The 13,928-nt window shown below is 40.0% G+C and overlaps 2 protein-coding genes across 6 annotated transcripts; one reads left to right on the top strand and one right to left on the bottom strand.

Annotated features, from left to right (window-relative positions):
• The first annotated feature begins 221 nt into the window (after positions 1-221).
• Positions 222-4,457, top strand: LOC108042353 (exosome component 10). The gene is made up of 5 exons (XM_017120577.2): positions 222-585; positions 654-835; positions 1,110-2,514; positions 3,035-3,970; positions 4,061-4,457. Exons 1-5 carry the CDS (start codon positions 472-474, stop codon positions 4,139-4,141), a joined length of 2,718 nt encoding a protein of 905 aa, XP_016976066.1. The 5' UTR covers positions 222-471; the 3' UTR covers positions 4,142-4,457.
• Positions 4,438-7,735, bottom strand: LOC108042354 (glycosaminoglycan xylosylkinase homolog). Of its 5 annotated transcripts, none has more exons than XM_017120578.2 (7): positions 7,429-7,735; positions 7,261-7,367; positions 6,956-7,110; positions 6,277-6,876; positions 5,400-5,977; positions 5,136-5,336; positions 4,438-5,082 (listed from the first exon to the last, which is right to left on the bottom strand). In XM_017120578.2, exons 4-7 carry the CDS (start codon positions 6,553-6,555, stop codon positions 4,875-4,877), a joined length of 1,266 nt encoding a protein of 421 aa, XP_016976067.1. In that variant the 5' UTR covers positions 6,556-6,876; positions 6,956-7,110; positions 7,261-7,367; positions 7,429-7,735; the 3' UTR covers positions 4,438-4,874. The 5 variants fall into 5 exon arrangements, with proteins under 5 accessions (XP_016976067.1, XP_016976068.1, XP_016976069.1 ...); XM_017120579.2 differs by having other exon boundaries at positions 7,301-7,367; XM_017120580.2 differs by having other exon boundaries at positions 7,344-7,367.
• Between the last annotated feature and the right edge of the window lie 6,193 nt (positions 7,736-13,928).

Raw genomic sequence — 13,928 nt, 5'->3', positions numbered from 1 at the left:
CAGAAACTACTAGTGTTGAAAAGTATTCAGCAGACAAAATAGCTACTTTTAAAACAGGCTATTAATAGCTATATTTTTAAATAATTATTAAATATAAATTAAAATGTTTTATCTCTGAAAATATATATATATATGTACTTAGATAATTATTGTAAAATTATAAATATAAATATATATAAAGAATGTTGATCAATGTAGGCTTTGTCAGTATTTGAACATCACGAGATCATCATTCCAAATTCGACTAAAATTTTTAAAATACGAAAGACTGGTTTATTTCTTGTCGTGCGGTCAGCGACGTGAAGTGCTGTATATCGATCAAATTTTGCCGCCGGTAGTGTTGAAAAACTCAAAATTCTAGCTGTTGTTATTCCATTCTCGAAAGAAGAAGAGAAAACACGCACATTTTCTACATAAAACGAAAAAAAATTTGTACGGAAAGAACACGAAGCAATCATCATAGAAACAGACATGCCGCGACACCCGAAAAGAGCTCACCAAGACGAGGAGGACGAAGCCAAGGAAGATCAGGACCAAACAGAGCAGGCGCAATGTGCTCCAGAAGACATTGGGGCATTCACAAACGTGGGTGGAAATTCTACATTTATTCGGACTATATCCTTAACCATACCCTTTTTGCACTGGTTTTGCAGCAAGCTTTCAAAAACGTTGTGGCCGCAACAAGGGCCGCCAACGCCTTTCCCCAAGGAAACGCCCGGTCCCTCTATTTAAGCTACCCGGGCTACGCACGTGTCATGGACGACCTGTCCCAACGGGTGGTTGGGCTCATCGGAAATGTGCTTCAGACCAAGGAGATCAAGGGCGACATCAAGAAGTAAGGATTATATATCGTAATTCAGATATAACCATGACCATTTCAGTTTAATTAAAATGAATCCCTTTAAAATACCTACATAATGAATTGAAAATAAGGTTTCTTCCATACTGGAAAGCGACTTAATCAAAGCACTCGGGTTATAGGCATCAATACAATGTTTTGAAGACTTCTACAATTATATACTTTGACAAATATCCACTTGATCACAGAAGTAACAATTTAGCTGCCTGATATCATACAGTGCTAACTTTCTCAACCTTTTTCCAAACAGACGACAACTGGATGAGCAATTTGAAATGGTGCAGGAGTGCAATGATATTCTGTTCGAGCGCATCACCACCAACCTGGACGTCAAAAGCGGTCTGCGCAGGAATCCCCAACAGGTGTTGGAAGCTCAGGTGGACGTAATGAGCAACTCCACGTCTGCAGAACCAACAGTTGCTTCGCCACAAAATCTGGAAATTTCAAAAGCGGGCAGTTGGAACAGGACGACAGGAACGCCGCAACGCAGCATGGTTTCGGCTCGACTCTTCACGGCCAAAAATATTGTTCGCCCACAGACGCAGTTTAAGGAGTCTGTGGACAACAGTGCGCAGAATCCGTTCACTCCCAGGCTTAAGGAGAAGCCCAACTCACTGAAACCGCTGGCCCTACTGCCCGAATACGATGATGATGGGAATGTCCAGTCCTATCTGCATCCTTACGAGTTTGAGCTGCTGAAATTTCAGCCTCCTCCGCAGCAACTAGAAAAGCAGAAGCCAGTGCTTCCAGCTCTCATGGCAGACACCGAACTGATGGTGGTGAATACGGTTGAAAAACTCCAGGAGGCCTTGGAGGAATTAAGGCAAGCGACCGAGATCGCCATCGATGTGGAGCACCATTCCTATCGCACCTTCATGGGCATCACTTGCCTGGTCCAGATGTCGACTCGCTCCAAAGATTATATTTTTGATACCCTAACTTTGCGAGATGATATGCATGTACTGAACCTGGTTCTCACCGACCCCAAGAAGTTGAAGATCCTGCACGGCGCCGATTTGGACATTGAGTGGCTACAGCGGGACTTATCGTTGTATATCGTCAACATGTTCGACACGCATCGAGCAGCCAAGGCTTTAAATATGGCGAGGTTATCATTGGCGTTTTTGCTAAAGCACTACCTGGATTTGGATGTGGACAAGAGCCTTCAACTGGCCGATTGGCGGATGAGGCCATTACCCCAGCAACTGGTGGACTACGCTCGCCAGGATACCCACTTTCTGATATACGTTTACGAACGGATGACCAACGATCTGTTACAGCAGCAAGCTGAACCGGGGCTGCTGGGTAGCGTCTATCAAATGAGCACGGAAGTGTGCAAGAAGCGGTATAACAAGCCTCACATTGGACCGGATTCGCACATGGATTTGGTGCGGAAAACGAAGCGTTCCTTCGACAACCGACAGTTGCATGCGCTTCGTGGAATCTTCGAGTGGCGCGATGCGACGGCGCGGTCGGAGGACGAGAGCTATGGCTATGTGCTACCCAACCACATGATGCTTCAAATCGCCGAGAGTCTACCAAGGGAGATGCAGGGCATTCTGGCCTGCTGTAATCCCATCCCGCCGCTGGTGCGCCAGCAACTGCACACGCTCCACCAGATTGTCCTCAAGGCGCGCGATCAGCCGCTGGTCAAAGTGAGTTTCCCAGCAGTTTCAAGCAGCGCCTGCAACTCGCTAAACGTCGCTGCCTATTCCGAAATCTTTTCATTATCCATTAATTGTAACTAACGTTGAAATGAAGAGTATAGATCACCTTCTCCACATGTTTTTAATCATTTCCTATCCGCAGGAGGCTGCCTTAAATGTTAAAAAATATTTATTCATCAATTAATGTGGCATCATTTAGAATAATAGGATTTGTTTTATTAACAGGTTTATTAACAGTCGTAAATGATATCAGCTGATTTTAGGAAGGACTTTGCCCAGCTTTTTTAGTTTTTTATTAGGACATTTAGAATAAGTGAAAATGAATTTAATTTAGTTGCTAAGGCTTAAACATCATAGAGGAATTTTTATTTCAATTAGTAAGATAATTACTTATAATTAAAAGGTTTTGTGCCATTAAGCTTTGACAAAATCAGATCAGTTAGTCTTTGGCCTGGTAGCATAAAGATAATTTTGTGTGCTTATAAGTTTACCATACTTACTATTTCAGCCAATTTTAGAGGCCCGCAGCAGTACACAGGCATCGTTGCCGCCCTCGACCAAGGACTTCAGCAGCAAGCTCTATTGTCCGCATGACTTTTCGCATCAGGAAGAAACCCGCGATGATTTGCCCACTCTGTTAAAACGCAGTTCTACCTCAGGGAAACTCGAGCTGCCCAGAGAGGAGGATGCTCCAACAGAAGATTTGCCAATTGTGGCACCAGCAATGGCATTGTTCGACAAGCCCGGCAAGCCAACTCAAGAAGAGGAGCTGCGATGGGCCCATCTTCGCAAGGAGAGTCAGGCGCTCCGCATGCCCTATAAACGTTATCTTGCGATCCTGCCGCTAATGGAGCAGCTGAAGGCGGATCAGATCGCCAGGGAGCGCAGTGAGCTACTTAAGAGGCGTCTGTGTCCGGCGGCACCGGCTCCGGAGCAAAATATAAAACTGGAAGCACCTACCGTTAAACAAGAGGATGATGCCATGTACTCTGTTCCTTTAAAAGAACACTTGAAACGGAAACACCAAATGAATGGCAGAACGGATGGGGATCAGCAGGCAACAACCAGTAAGAGACCCCGCAAGGATGAGAATACTCAACCTACACTTAAACCAGAACCGCAGGTGAAGGTTGAACCCGCAAAACCAGTTCAGTTGGATACAGAGCATAGCGATGACGAAGTCGTAGCAGTTCCTATTGAAAGGCAGTCCAAAGAGCAACCGAAACCTTCGTCAGCACATAGTAAGCGGCAACAGAAGCCCAAGCAGATTAAGCGCGGTTTTAAGGCCAAAAACAGAGGAAATCATCCACAGAGCTCCAGCCAGCAGATTCCGCAGCCCAAACCTGAAGGGAACTTTGACTACAAAAACGTGGACTTCCAGCAATTTAGGGGCGGAGCGCAGAGAGCCCGCGGAACAGAAATCAAACATCAAATGCGCGGCAAGGTGAGTCAATATTCTATTGATCTTTGTTATTTTAAAATATTGGAACGCCAATCAATTATAATCTAACATTTAATATGTATTTTTTTTTAGAACCGTCCCAACAACCGCAACAATAAGCAGTTCAACAAGCTTTTTACATTTAGTAATGTGAGGAAAGAAGGCAAAAAATGAAGTGCACTTGTGACGAAAGTCTGTAATATATATATAATAGGTATATATATACAAGATGTGGACTTATTAGAAAATAAACAAAACCACCAAAAGTGAATAAGACAAGTGTTTATTTTCTATTGTGTATACACTCTTCTGTTATGTTACAAAACTATACTTTCAAATTTTGCAATTTTCTAAAATATTTCCTATTAAATAACAACGTAACTATGCATAAAACTAGACTATCAGATATGTTATCAATGTTCGGTTTTCAGAGCTATCTATCAGCGGAAAACTAATGAAAAACCATTAAATAGAATTTCATACCAATGGGGATATGCGTGTTATTATTTGCATTCAATTTGCTAAAGATACTTTCACAATTTAGCCTTATTATTAAAATTAAGGTGTCATGTTTTCTATAAATAAAATTATTAAATGGATGGCATTTAGGTTTATCAAATAATCTTTTCGACTTTTTTGCCTAATTTGCTTTGTTGAAAATCGTTAACCTACCTAAAACATTAAAACCAATTACGTTAAAAATAAACTTTAAAGGGTTACATATTTTAAGAACTTTAAGTGAATATTGACAGCCGTTGAAGGAAATCATTGACTAAAATTATTATATAAGTTTCTAGATACTTTTAGCTATCTTCTTATGTAGGAAGTGGAAAGTGAGTGTTCCGGAAGCTCTAGTGCTGGCCTATTCAGGGTCAACAACTTTTTAAGCCCTAATCTCAAGCTTGAACTACAGAGTTTTGAACATTTTCTCGCCCTCGATGTCCATGCAGTGCTCCACAACCGCGTAGACCACTAGAAGTCTCCTTTCCACTCCTTTTTTATGCTTATCTGTAATAAGTGGATAGAGGGCATCCTGTTTGGACAGCCGATCGACGATTTCCGTCAGCACGCCACCTGAGAAAACCTGCAGGCGATCCCACGTAGACTTGCGCAGGCTGAAAGGTATACATGTGAAAAGTTACGATATTAAAGTTGGTAAGGACCTTACAGGCAGCATTGGTAGAGGGGTGCCAGGATATCCAAGTGATCTTTATTCGGATTTCCAAAAGCTTTTCCATTATCGATGAGCACCACGCGCTCTTCCCGCGTCTCATAGTGATGGCGATCCCCATTCTGGATGAGATAATCGAAAATGGCCACATCTATGAGGTCCAGCAAGCGAATGGTCTCCATTTTGTTCTTCAATGACCTAAAAAAAGAACATTTATTAATTTATATTCAACAGCTATTTGGGATATACTGCGCAACTTACTTGCAGTATGTCATGTCGTCCTCCCATGGCGCCCGCTTGTCTTCCTTATAGGTTCGCTGCCATGGAGACCGCCGTTTAGCCATCGTTCCCGGAACGATATAGATGAGCACACCCTCGATGTTGTGCTTCTCGTCCCCACAGACCGTCTCCTCCTCGTTGCAGTAGTGACACTTTCCGAACAGGCAGTACGTTTCCTTGCCCTCCTCGTCCGTTTCGATGTTTATAGTTTGCTGGAGTTCCTGGTCCCCATTGGCGTAGATCTCCTTCTTTAGATTCACCACTCGACCCACTACGATTGGCGTCCACCGAAAGTCAAGCACGGCGCCCAGATAGAACGCATATACCTCCGCAGTGTGCCGATCCTTCCCGCTGTACACCACTCCCTCGATCACCTCGTCACGCGGATACCATTGCGGCTTGAAAATCACCTTTTGTTGCTGTGATAGCTTTATCAGCAGCTTCAGCTGGGTCCCGCGTCCCAGGTTGCTTACCCTGGTGATGGGTTCGCGGCGCATCGTTTCTAGTAGCTGACCCATCGATGAGTCATACAGCGGATAAACCTCGTTTTCATGCGGCCACTAAAAAAATTAAAAGGTAAGAAAATTATGTTTTAAATTATCAGGATTACGGCTTATAAGAACTAGTGCTCAGAGCAATTCGTCTAATATTGTTAAATTAAAAATGTTCTGCTTTGATTTCAAACTGGAGACTAAAAGAGTTAGGATGAGAACTAAAAAGATAATAAAATAGAATTGCATCTTTTGGTTTTGCTGTTTGCATAAGCACAATCGCATTTTCAGAAAAGGCATCTAGCGTAAAACGATTACTAATATGAATTATTGTTTCTCACTGGTCAGATATTAAGGTATTGACTCACCCAGTTCGCAATGTCCCACAGGACACTGGCGTTCTCGTAGGGTGCCGCCTTGTAGTTCTTGAGCAGCTTGTTGCGGAACATGAAGAAGCGCGGATTTCGATTGAGGTAGTTGGGCTTCAGATGACGCATCTTGTGCCTGATCATGTTCTCCAGCGCCCGAACGCTGGCCAAGTGACCCTCCTCTGCGCTCAGGTAGTACATGAAGTAGAAGTTGGCACCGAGCACAAGGCCCAGAAGGCTGGCCACGATTCCCGCGATGACGACGCTGCGCTTGTTCATCCTGCAGCCTGGGCGATAGCCTATTTTTAATATTACGTATACGCAGAGGCAGCAGCGGCACTGGCAAATTGCTCAATTCTAGGCGAAATGTTGATATGGCCGGGTTGCCGCAGGGGCATGTTGCTGTTGCTGCGGGTTTTCTTGCTATTGTTGCTGTTGTACATGCAATATTTGCTACAGTTCTTGCAATTGTTGCTGCTGCTTTGCCAATTGTTGTAGTTTCTGCTTATGTTGCCCTTCCTTTTGCTTTTTTTTTTGGCAGACATCGGCTAACAACTGTTTGCATCAGTCCATTGTTGTGCAAATTAATTGTGTTCGCATCTAAAAACGTGAATACATTAATTAAATTGTCAGTACTAGAGAAATAGTCCTGTTCCGGGTTCTAACTTATTTTGCTCACCTACTGCAACAAGTTATTCAGATCCGATTGGTTGTTTACAGTCGTTGACCCTATTAACCCTCGAATTCTTGGCAAATATCGTCGTCTGGTAGAGATTATTCAGATTCTGGTTTATCTTATAAACGCACTGCAACTAGTTAATGTTCATTGGTCAGCTGTGGACAAAATTGTATAAACGATTTTAATCAAATTATTATAAAGGGTTAAAGTGAATTGTATAAAGGATGGGAAAGTCAACGGATTAGTAATTAACAATAACTCTGTTTTGACTAAGAACACGTCAAAGTTTTTTGTGTCTAACTAACTTTGATGGCAATTGAGAATAGAACTTTAATTTAAATCAACTCTTTTATGGGTAATAGTGTCTCCAAGCCGTAGATGCTCTCACTAGATCCTGGTTATCATCGAAATCCTATAAGAGATAAAATTGAAAGGTCCTGTTCCTGTCAGAAATTAATGTCTATAAGCCTTACCCGTTTGTTTACCACCGTGAAGTGGCCCCTTTCGGATTCTTGTATTCTTGGCAGCCACAATTGCCCAATAAATTGTGCGCTTCCTCTTCTGCTGCCGCTGATTTAATTGGCCGCCGTCTAGTTTTTGGCCGACATTAACAGGCCCAACCACACGCATTCAAAAACGGAAAACTTCTGCGGACGCCGATTAAAATAAGGCACTTAGTTCGCCTCTTGTTTAGCCGATTCGTGTATAAATAGCCTTTGTTTATGTCGGTGAAATTGGGAAAAACATGCGTTTTTCGGCGCAGGTGTAAGAAGAAAGAAAAATCACAACAAAAAGAGCGGTAGCGAAGTAAACAAAAAACAGCTGATGCAAACAGATGATCCGCAGCCATGCAGTATATGACGATCTGGCAACGCCATCAGTGCCCGCAACGGTTTAAAACATATTTAATGGTACACTCGTGTTAAGCCAGAGTGAAACCATTAAAAATGTCGTTTGCACGGCATTTGCCTTGTGCGGGTGTGTAGGAGTTTACCAAAAAGCTAATCAACAAACATACGTAGTGCCGGCTAAAGGTCAAAGCAGAAAGTCTTTTTTTAAACGGTGAGTGTTGAGCCTGGCATTCACACTCATTTTAGTTATTATATACACCCACGGTTGTAAACTGCACAGATGAGTCCATGAGTGAACACGGAAAGAAAATTCTGGCACTACATTTTTTTCTCCCAAAAAAAAATGATTTTAAATACAAAAAATTATATCCTGGGTGATAGTAGAAATGGCTCAAATGTGCTATATAATGAACTACTACACCTTTTTATGCCTATTCTTTTTATTACCCAAAATACATTTTCTTCAAAATGCATTCTTTTGATGTGTGAAAAATAAAAGAGTATTTAGTGCCTTCATTTAAAGGAAACTTATACTTACAAGAAAACAATTGGTAACCCATTGAATTTCTCTTTTAAACTTTTTCAGGAGTGTAGAGTTACGTGGGGTTTGCTTAGTTATTTTTTTCATCGATGGGGTTGAATAGGATGGTTTACCTTGCCTTGGGGCTCCCACTGGAACAGAGCGCATAAACTGCGCCCACTCTTCGTGCTTGCGAAATATGGAAGGGGGACACGATGGAGTGAAAGCAGGAAAAACTGTATGTTGAGGAGAAGTATCCCTGGCCACATATGGCGCAAAATAAACCGACAAATGATAACGGCACTCGAGCAAACAACAATAAAGGATAAAAACACGAAAATCGAGTAAATGAAAGGAAAACGCACGAATGTGCTTCCCTCAACTCCCTTGCCATTTCCTCTTTTTTTACCCAAAAACACCCACTTTCCTTCTTATTTCTCTTCCCCGAAAATTCAAATGCCTCCAGCATTCGCCGCCACATTTGCTGTAGGCCCGGGAAATTCAAAGGCAGTTGGCGGCCAGAAAGTAACACCCTCAGTGTCGACGCATTACGATTACAGTTGAATTTAGCCCACAGCGACATTCACTAACAGAAATAAATTTAACAAATATTGAAAAATGTGTTATAAAGAAATTTATGGCATGTGCCAGTTGTAGATGGCCCAAAATGGGTTCACCATTTAAAATTATATTTTCTACAAGTATATTATTTTATGTTAATAAAATTAGCATTTCAAGTTGAATTTTTTTTTTAATATTGACTTGAACATTTTGAGGTGCATGTAGTGAGTACGCAAGTGCCAGAAAATGTTCTGCTTACTTCGTTTTCATTGTTTTGTGGGTTGGCCCGTTTTTTTTTGTTTGTTTGTCGGTTCGCGTGGGGTGCGTTACACATATTGAAGTAAGCCAATTTGTTGGTATCGTTTGCGTTGGCCAAGCTAATCATAAATGAACTTGCTGAGCAGGGAAATGCATACGTGAAATTCATTTAGGGTTTCAGACTGAATAAAATTTACAGAAGTTAAAATTTATCGTTCGGGCTCAAATTTTATGATTTAATAGCTAAATATCTAAATATATAACCAATTGATTGATTTAATTTATAATTTTAATGATAATGAAAGCTAATTAGCTAAGCAGAAAACAAGTAAAATGTGTATTCTTAATGAAATTTCAATTCAAGTAGTAGTCCTTTACTATAAAGATTGATCAAATACAAATAACCGAACACTTCCAAAAAATATCAATTAGGAAACGAGTCTCACACCGCTGTCCTCTTATCCAAGTGGCATCGGGCAAATAAACCATACTAAACAATTCAATTATGAGGCCCCAAAAGCCAAAGAAAGTACAGTATTTAGTAATTGGGTCAGATGTCGCTAACGAGCAATGACAATTACACAGAAGTCACAAATGCCCAAAGCTGACGGCTAACACGAAGGATTCCATTTCGACCACATGAAGGGGGATCCCTTACCGAAAAATTAGGAATTAATTTGGTCGGTAAAGTTATGAATTCAAGTAGCATTGATAGAACATATGTACGATAATTTGGAATTTCAGCCCAGTAATCTATTTTATTTCTTTATTTCTTTCTATAAACGATTGCGTTCAGAAATATTTATGACTATTAAATAATTTGATTTTATAATAAAATTCGTATTAGCTTTAAAATTATATCAATTATGTTATATAAAACATTAATAAGCTCTCTAAGTTAAGGTTGAATATATTAAAAACATTTTGAATGTTAGCATTAAATTTAAGTCATTTTCATACATCTCGGACAGTGTTCATCCCTTCAAGCACCATCGACCGCCGTTAAATAACAATGAAATCTGCTCAAACATAATTTTAATTTTTATTGTCATTAACACTTACCTTTTTAACCAGCGGCAACAAGGAGGCTGTGAAAAAATCAATTATTTCATACACCAGCACATATGGAAAAGCTACATGCCGCGTGTTAATTGCCGCTGTGCCCCAATTCCTGTTTTTGTGCCCTGTTTTTGTTTGTCGTCTCTGGATGGCGTTTTCCTTAATGGCTGCCGCTCTTATCTGGCCTCTCATGCGTTTTGTAATTAATTGGCAGACATTTTACTGCCGTGGAACGTTGTCATAGGTCGCTCAGCACGTGCTGGGCAAAACAAGAGGGGGTGGTTCGACCCAATGATTAATTGCAATTTAATTTGTTTGGCATTTACCAGCGCTTTAAGAGTCAAGCAGGAAATAATTCCAGGACTATGACAAAATGTCCACCATCCTCCCGAAGGCAACATTTAAATTTGTACATTTGTTTGCCAGTTTTGTTATAAATTTCCCTCTGCCTTCAATTTATTTTGTTTGCTACAATTTTAATTGAATTTTGTTTCACAATACAAAGGGGATCCATCTAATTAATTGTTTTTTGTTGTCTTCCCTTGTTTTGATTCGGTTTCGTATTCATTCTAATTTTTTTGTGAGTTTGTTTTTGTTTGCTTGGCTGCCAAGAATATGCAAACTGGGGCTTATGAAAATGCCTAATGAGTCGGCCTATGAATTATGGGTAAAGCAAAATAAGCAAACAAAATGAAATCTCTTTTGGCTGGCTTAAAATCATCCAATGCCGAGAAACTTAAGAAAAATACGTAGAAGACAACTTTAATAGGGATCTTCAAGGGTATTATTATTATTATTTGATTTATTATTTTTCTTAAATGAAATTACATCAATTTTTGTTTGAAAGAAAACCGCTTTTAAACACCAAATTATTTTTACTTTGAAACTTTGATTTTGTTTCAAAGCAAGTTTGCGCGGATTTCTCGAGACAAATTTTTTATGTTGTAAAGACAAGATAGCCAACATATTTTTTGATGCCTTTTTTACGCGTCTTGCTAGTGCAACAAAAGGACATGAAAAATGGACAGTAATTTGGGGGCCCAACGTGAAATTAACTCATTCGTTGTGGCCTAGAATAACAAAAGACACACGCACACACACACACACATACATACAGCCGTAAATAGACGGCACTGAGGTCAAGCAACGTCATTTTTCAGACGGCCAAACAAAAAAAGGAAATAAAGAAAAAAAAAAGAAAATAACTCGGCTTCAAGTGCCGCCACACGGAGAATTTAATGTGTCAGAGTGTTGGGCTTGGTGGGATGTGTGTGTGTGTGTGTGGGTAATGTGTGTGAGCCAAAACACATGCTCGGTCAGGAGGAAAATATAAACAAACGCTCCCGTAAAAGCTTCGCACTCCTTTCAGCCCGAAAAACTATGCCACGAAAGCTCTGTGCGTAAAGCTGAGGAGCAACAGTTTTGCGAGAGAATGTGGGAGAGAGTGGGAGAGCGGGTGCTGCACGGCAACACTGAACCTTTCTTTTCGAACCCCTGAACATCGCTCTCTTTTTTTCCGAATCTCCTGGGTGTTCTCTCTTTCTCGGCGGAGCAACAGTTTAGGTTCCTCTCTCACCCTTCGCGGCCCCCGGACAAAAGTTGTTGTTGCTGCCGTTGCTACTGCGAGGACTTCACCTGAAAGCTGTTGTTGTTGTGGAATTTGAGTCAATGGAACAGAGAGTACACGCAGAGAAATTCCGACTAGATTGAACTTGCAAATATCTAAATATAAAATCTAGAAAACTAACTCTGAATGGAAATCAAAATGTGTAAAAACTCCTCTTTCTTAATACAGTCAGTATATAAGTCGAAACGGCCAGATGTTTCGAATATATCAAGTAACAATTAGAACAATTATTGACAAATATATATAATATTATAATATATTATAACTTCGTAGTTTTTTAATCTAAGTCATAGTGATTTTTTAATAATTCCATAGTTACGGTTTTACTGTAATGAAAATCGGAGGACTATATCATTTAGCAACCATAGGAACACCATCGATAAATATTTAAGAATATACCCAAACAAATTGAAATATAGAATATTTAATTTTTGTACGTATGTAGGTTAAAGGTTTATAAACTTCGACTTCCTGTCTTCTTTTATTATTAGCCATAATAGTATGTTAAGGAACATTTAAAAAAATAAAAAGCGATATTTAATTGAAACTCTGATTATTAGTATTATAAAAGTGTTCATACTTTAATAAGTCCGCTCAACCAGTCGAATACGTGATTTTCTTATTTCTGAAGCTATTCCAATTATATTAAATTTTTCAACAATCCATTAAAATCTTAAATATTAAATTCTAAGTTTCTTTATTTAATAAACCATGGAAAAGAAAAACTTAATACAAACATTACATTTTAAGAAACAAAATTACTCAATTTACCGAATTTGCTTTTGTAACGATTCAAATATAATTATTTAAAATGTATTCAAACATTTTTCCAATTGAACGACAGTTCTTTAAAATTTGTGTGAATAAAATATAGAAGTTATATTGAATTACATATGGCTTTTAAAATCAAATGACATGTTACTTAAAGAGCATTTTTTCCTGTGTGGGCGGGCAGCGCAGCCTTATCGCTTGGTGAGAGTGTGTGAGTGAGTACGTTTTGGGCCGCCCAGGACCTTCTGGTGCTTTTGGTGTCCATGGAGCTGTTGCTGCTGTCGTTTTCAGTGCCTGGATTGTTGTTGGCGCGTTCACAACGCGTCTGTAGCGCGGTTTCCCTCGTTTTCGGCTCAAGCGTTTTTTTATGTGACTTAACCGTTCCGTTTGTGGCCGTCGTGTGTTAGTTGGTTGCTGTTAGTTGGTAGTGTTTTTCGGCCATCCACGTGCGGTCGTTACAAGTGTCTCGGAATGCAAATAAACGAGATTTCGCCGAGCTGGCAATGCATCTTTTATGGCTGCCATTAAAGCTGTTAACTGGTATGTCGCCGTCGTTCGTATAAGGCATATAAACCACATAAAGCTGACTAATTGTCTGGCCAGTTTGCCCAGCCAGGGCTTTTTGATTGGCATCCACTCTAGATCGCGTTTCAATTATTCGTGGCTTGCACAATTTTTCGATTTTCCGGGCTAACGAGCAATCAGCAATCGAAGGATTCGATGGGGGTAAAACGCATCCTTCAAGGTGTTCAATGTTTAGTGTTTTGTGTCTGCTATCTGCTTGCCTTTCATCTTCAATTTCCGTTGAGCATTCGCGCATATTCGCTGCCATTCGATGGCGCTGTGTTTTTGTCGCGTTCCTGGCGCATAAAACACCAAGAAAATTACAACTTATTGAGTTGCAAAGCGCGCTGAAAACCACATTCCGAAGAACCCGCACCGCAAAAATAAGCACACACAGATGTTAACACGAGCAAACACACCGTGCCCCCGGGAATATGCTACGTTTTTTGCCAGCTTCCAAATGGGGGATGGTCAGGACTCGGACACTGAGAAATATGTGGGGAATCTAAATGTGGAGAATCTTTATAGTCAAACATCTAATTTTGAAGAACTTTTTATTAAAAAAAAACTATGATTATATAAGAGTTTTTTTTTAAAGAAAAAATTATATTTTAATTCGAAACTCGGTAATTTTTTGATATTTATATATGCTTTAGGCTTTGTTATTATAGCAATAAAACCTCATAAAATGGGCAAATTCGTTTTTGTTAGCAATTAAAAATATAGTTTTTACTGTTTTTAGAATATTTTAAAACGTACTTG

Source organism: Drosophila rhopaloa, unplaced genomic scaffold (assembly GCF_018152115.1).
Source record: "Drosophila rhopaloa isolate 14029-0021.01 unplaced genomic scaffold, ASM1815211v1 contig_178, whole genome shotgun sequence".
In the NCBI taxonomy this organism is placed as follows: domain Eukaryota; kingdom Metazoa; phylum Arthropoda; class Insecta; order Diptera; family Drosophilidae; genus Drosophila; species Drosophila rhopaloa.
The sequence above is the reverse complement of the archived record's forward strand: the minus strand, read 5'-3'. Positions and strand labels throughout refer to the sequence as shown.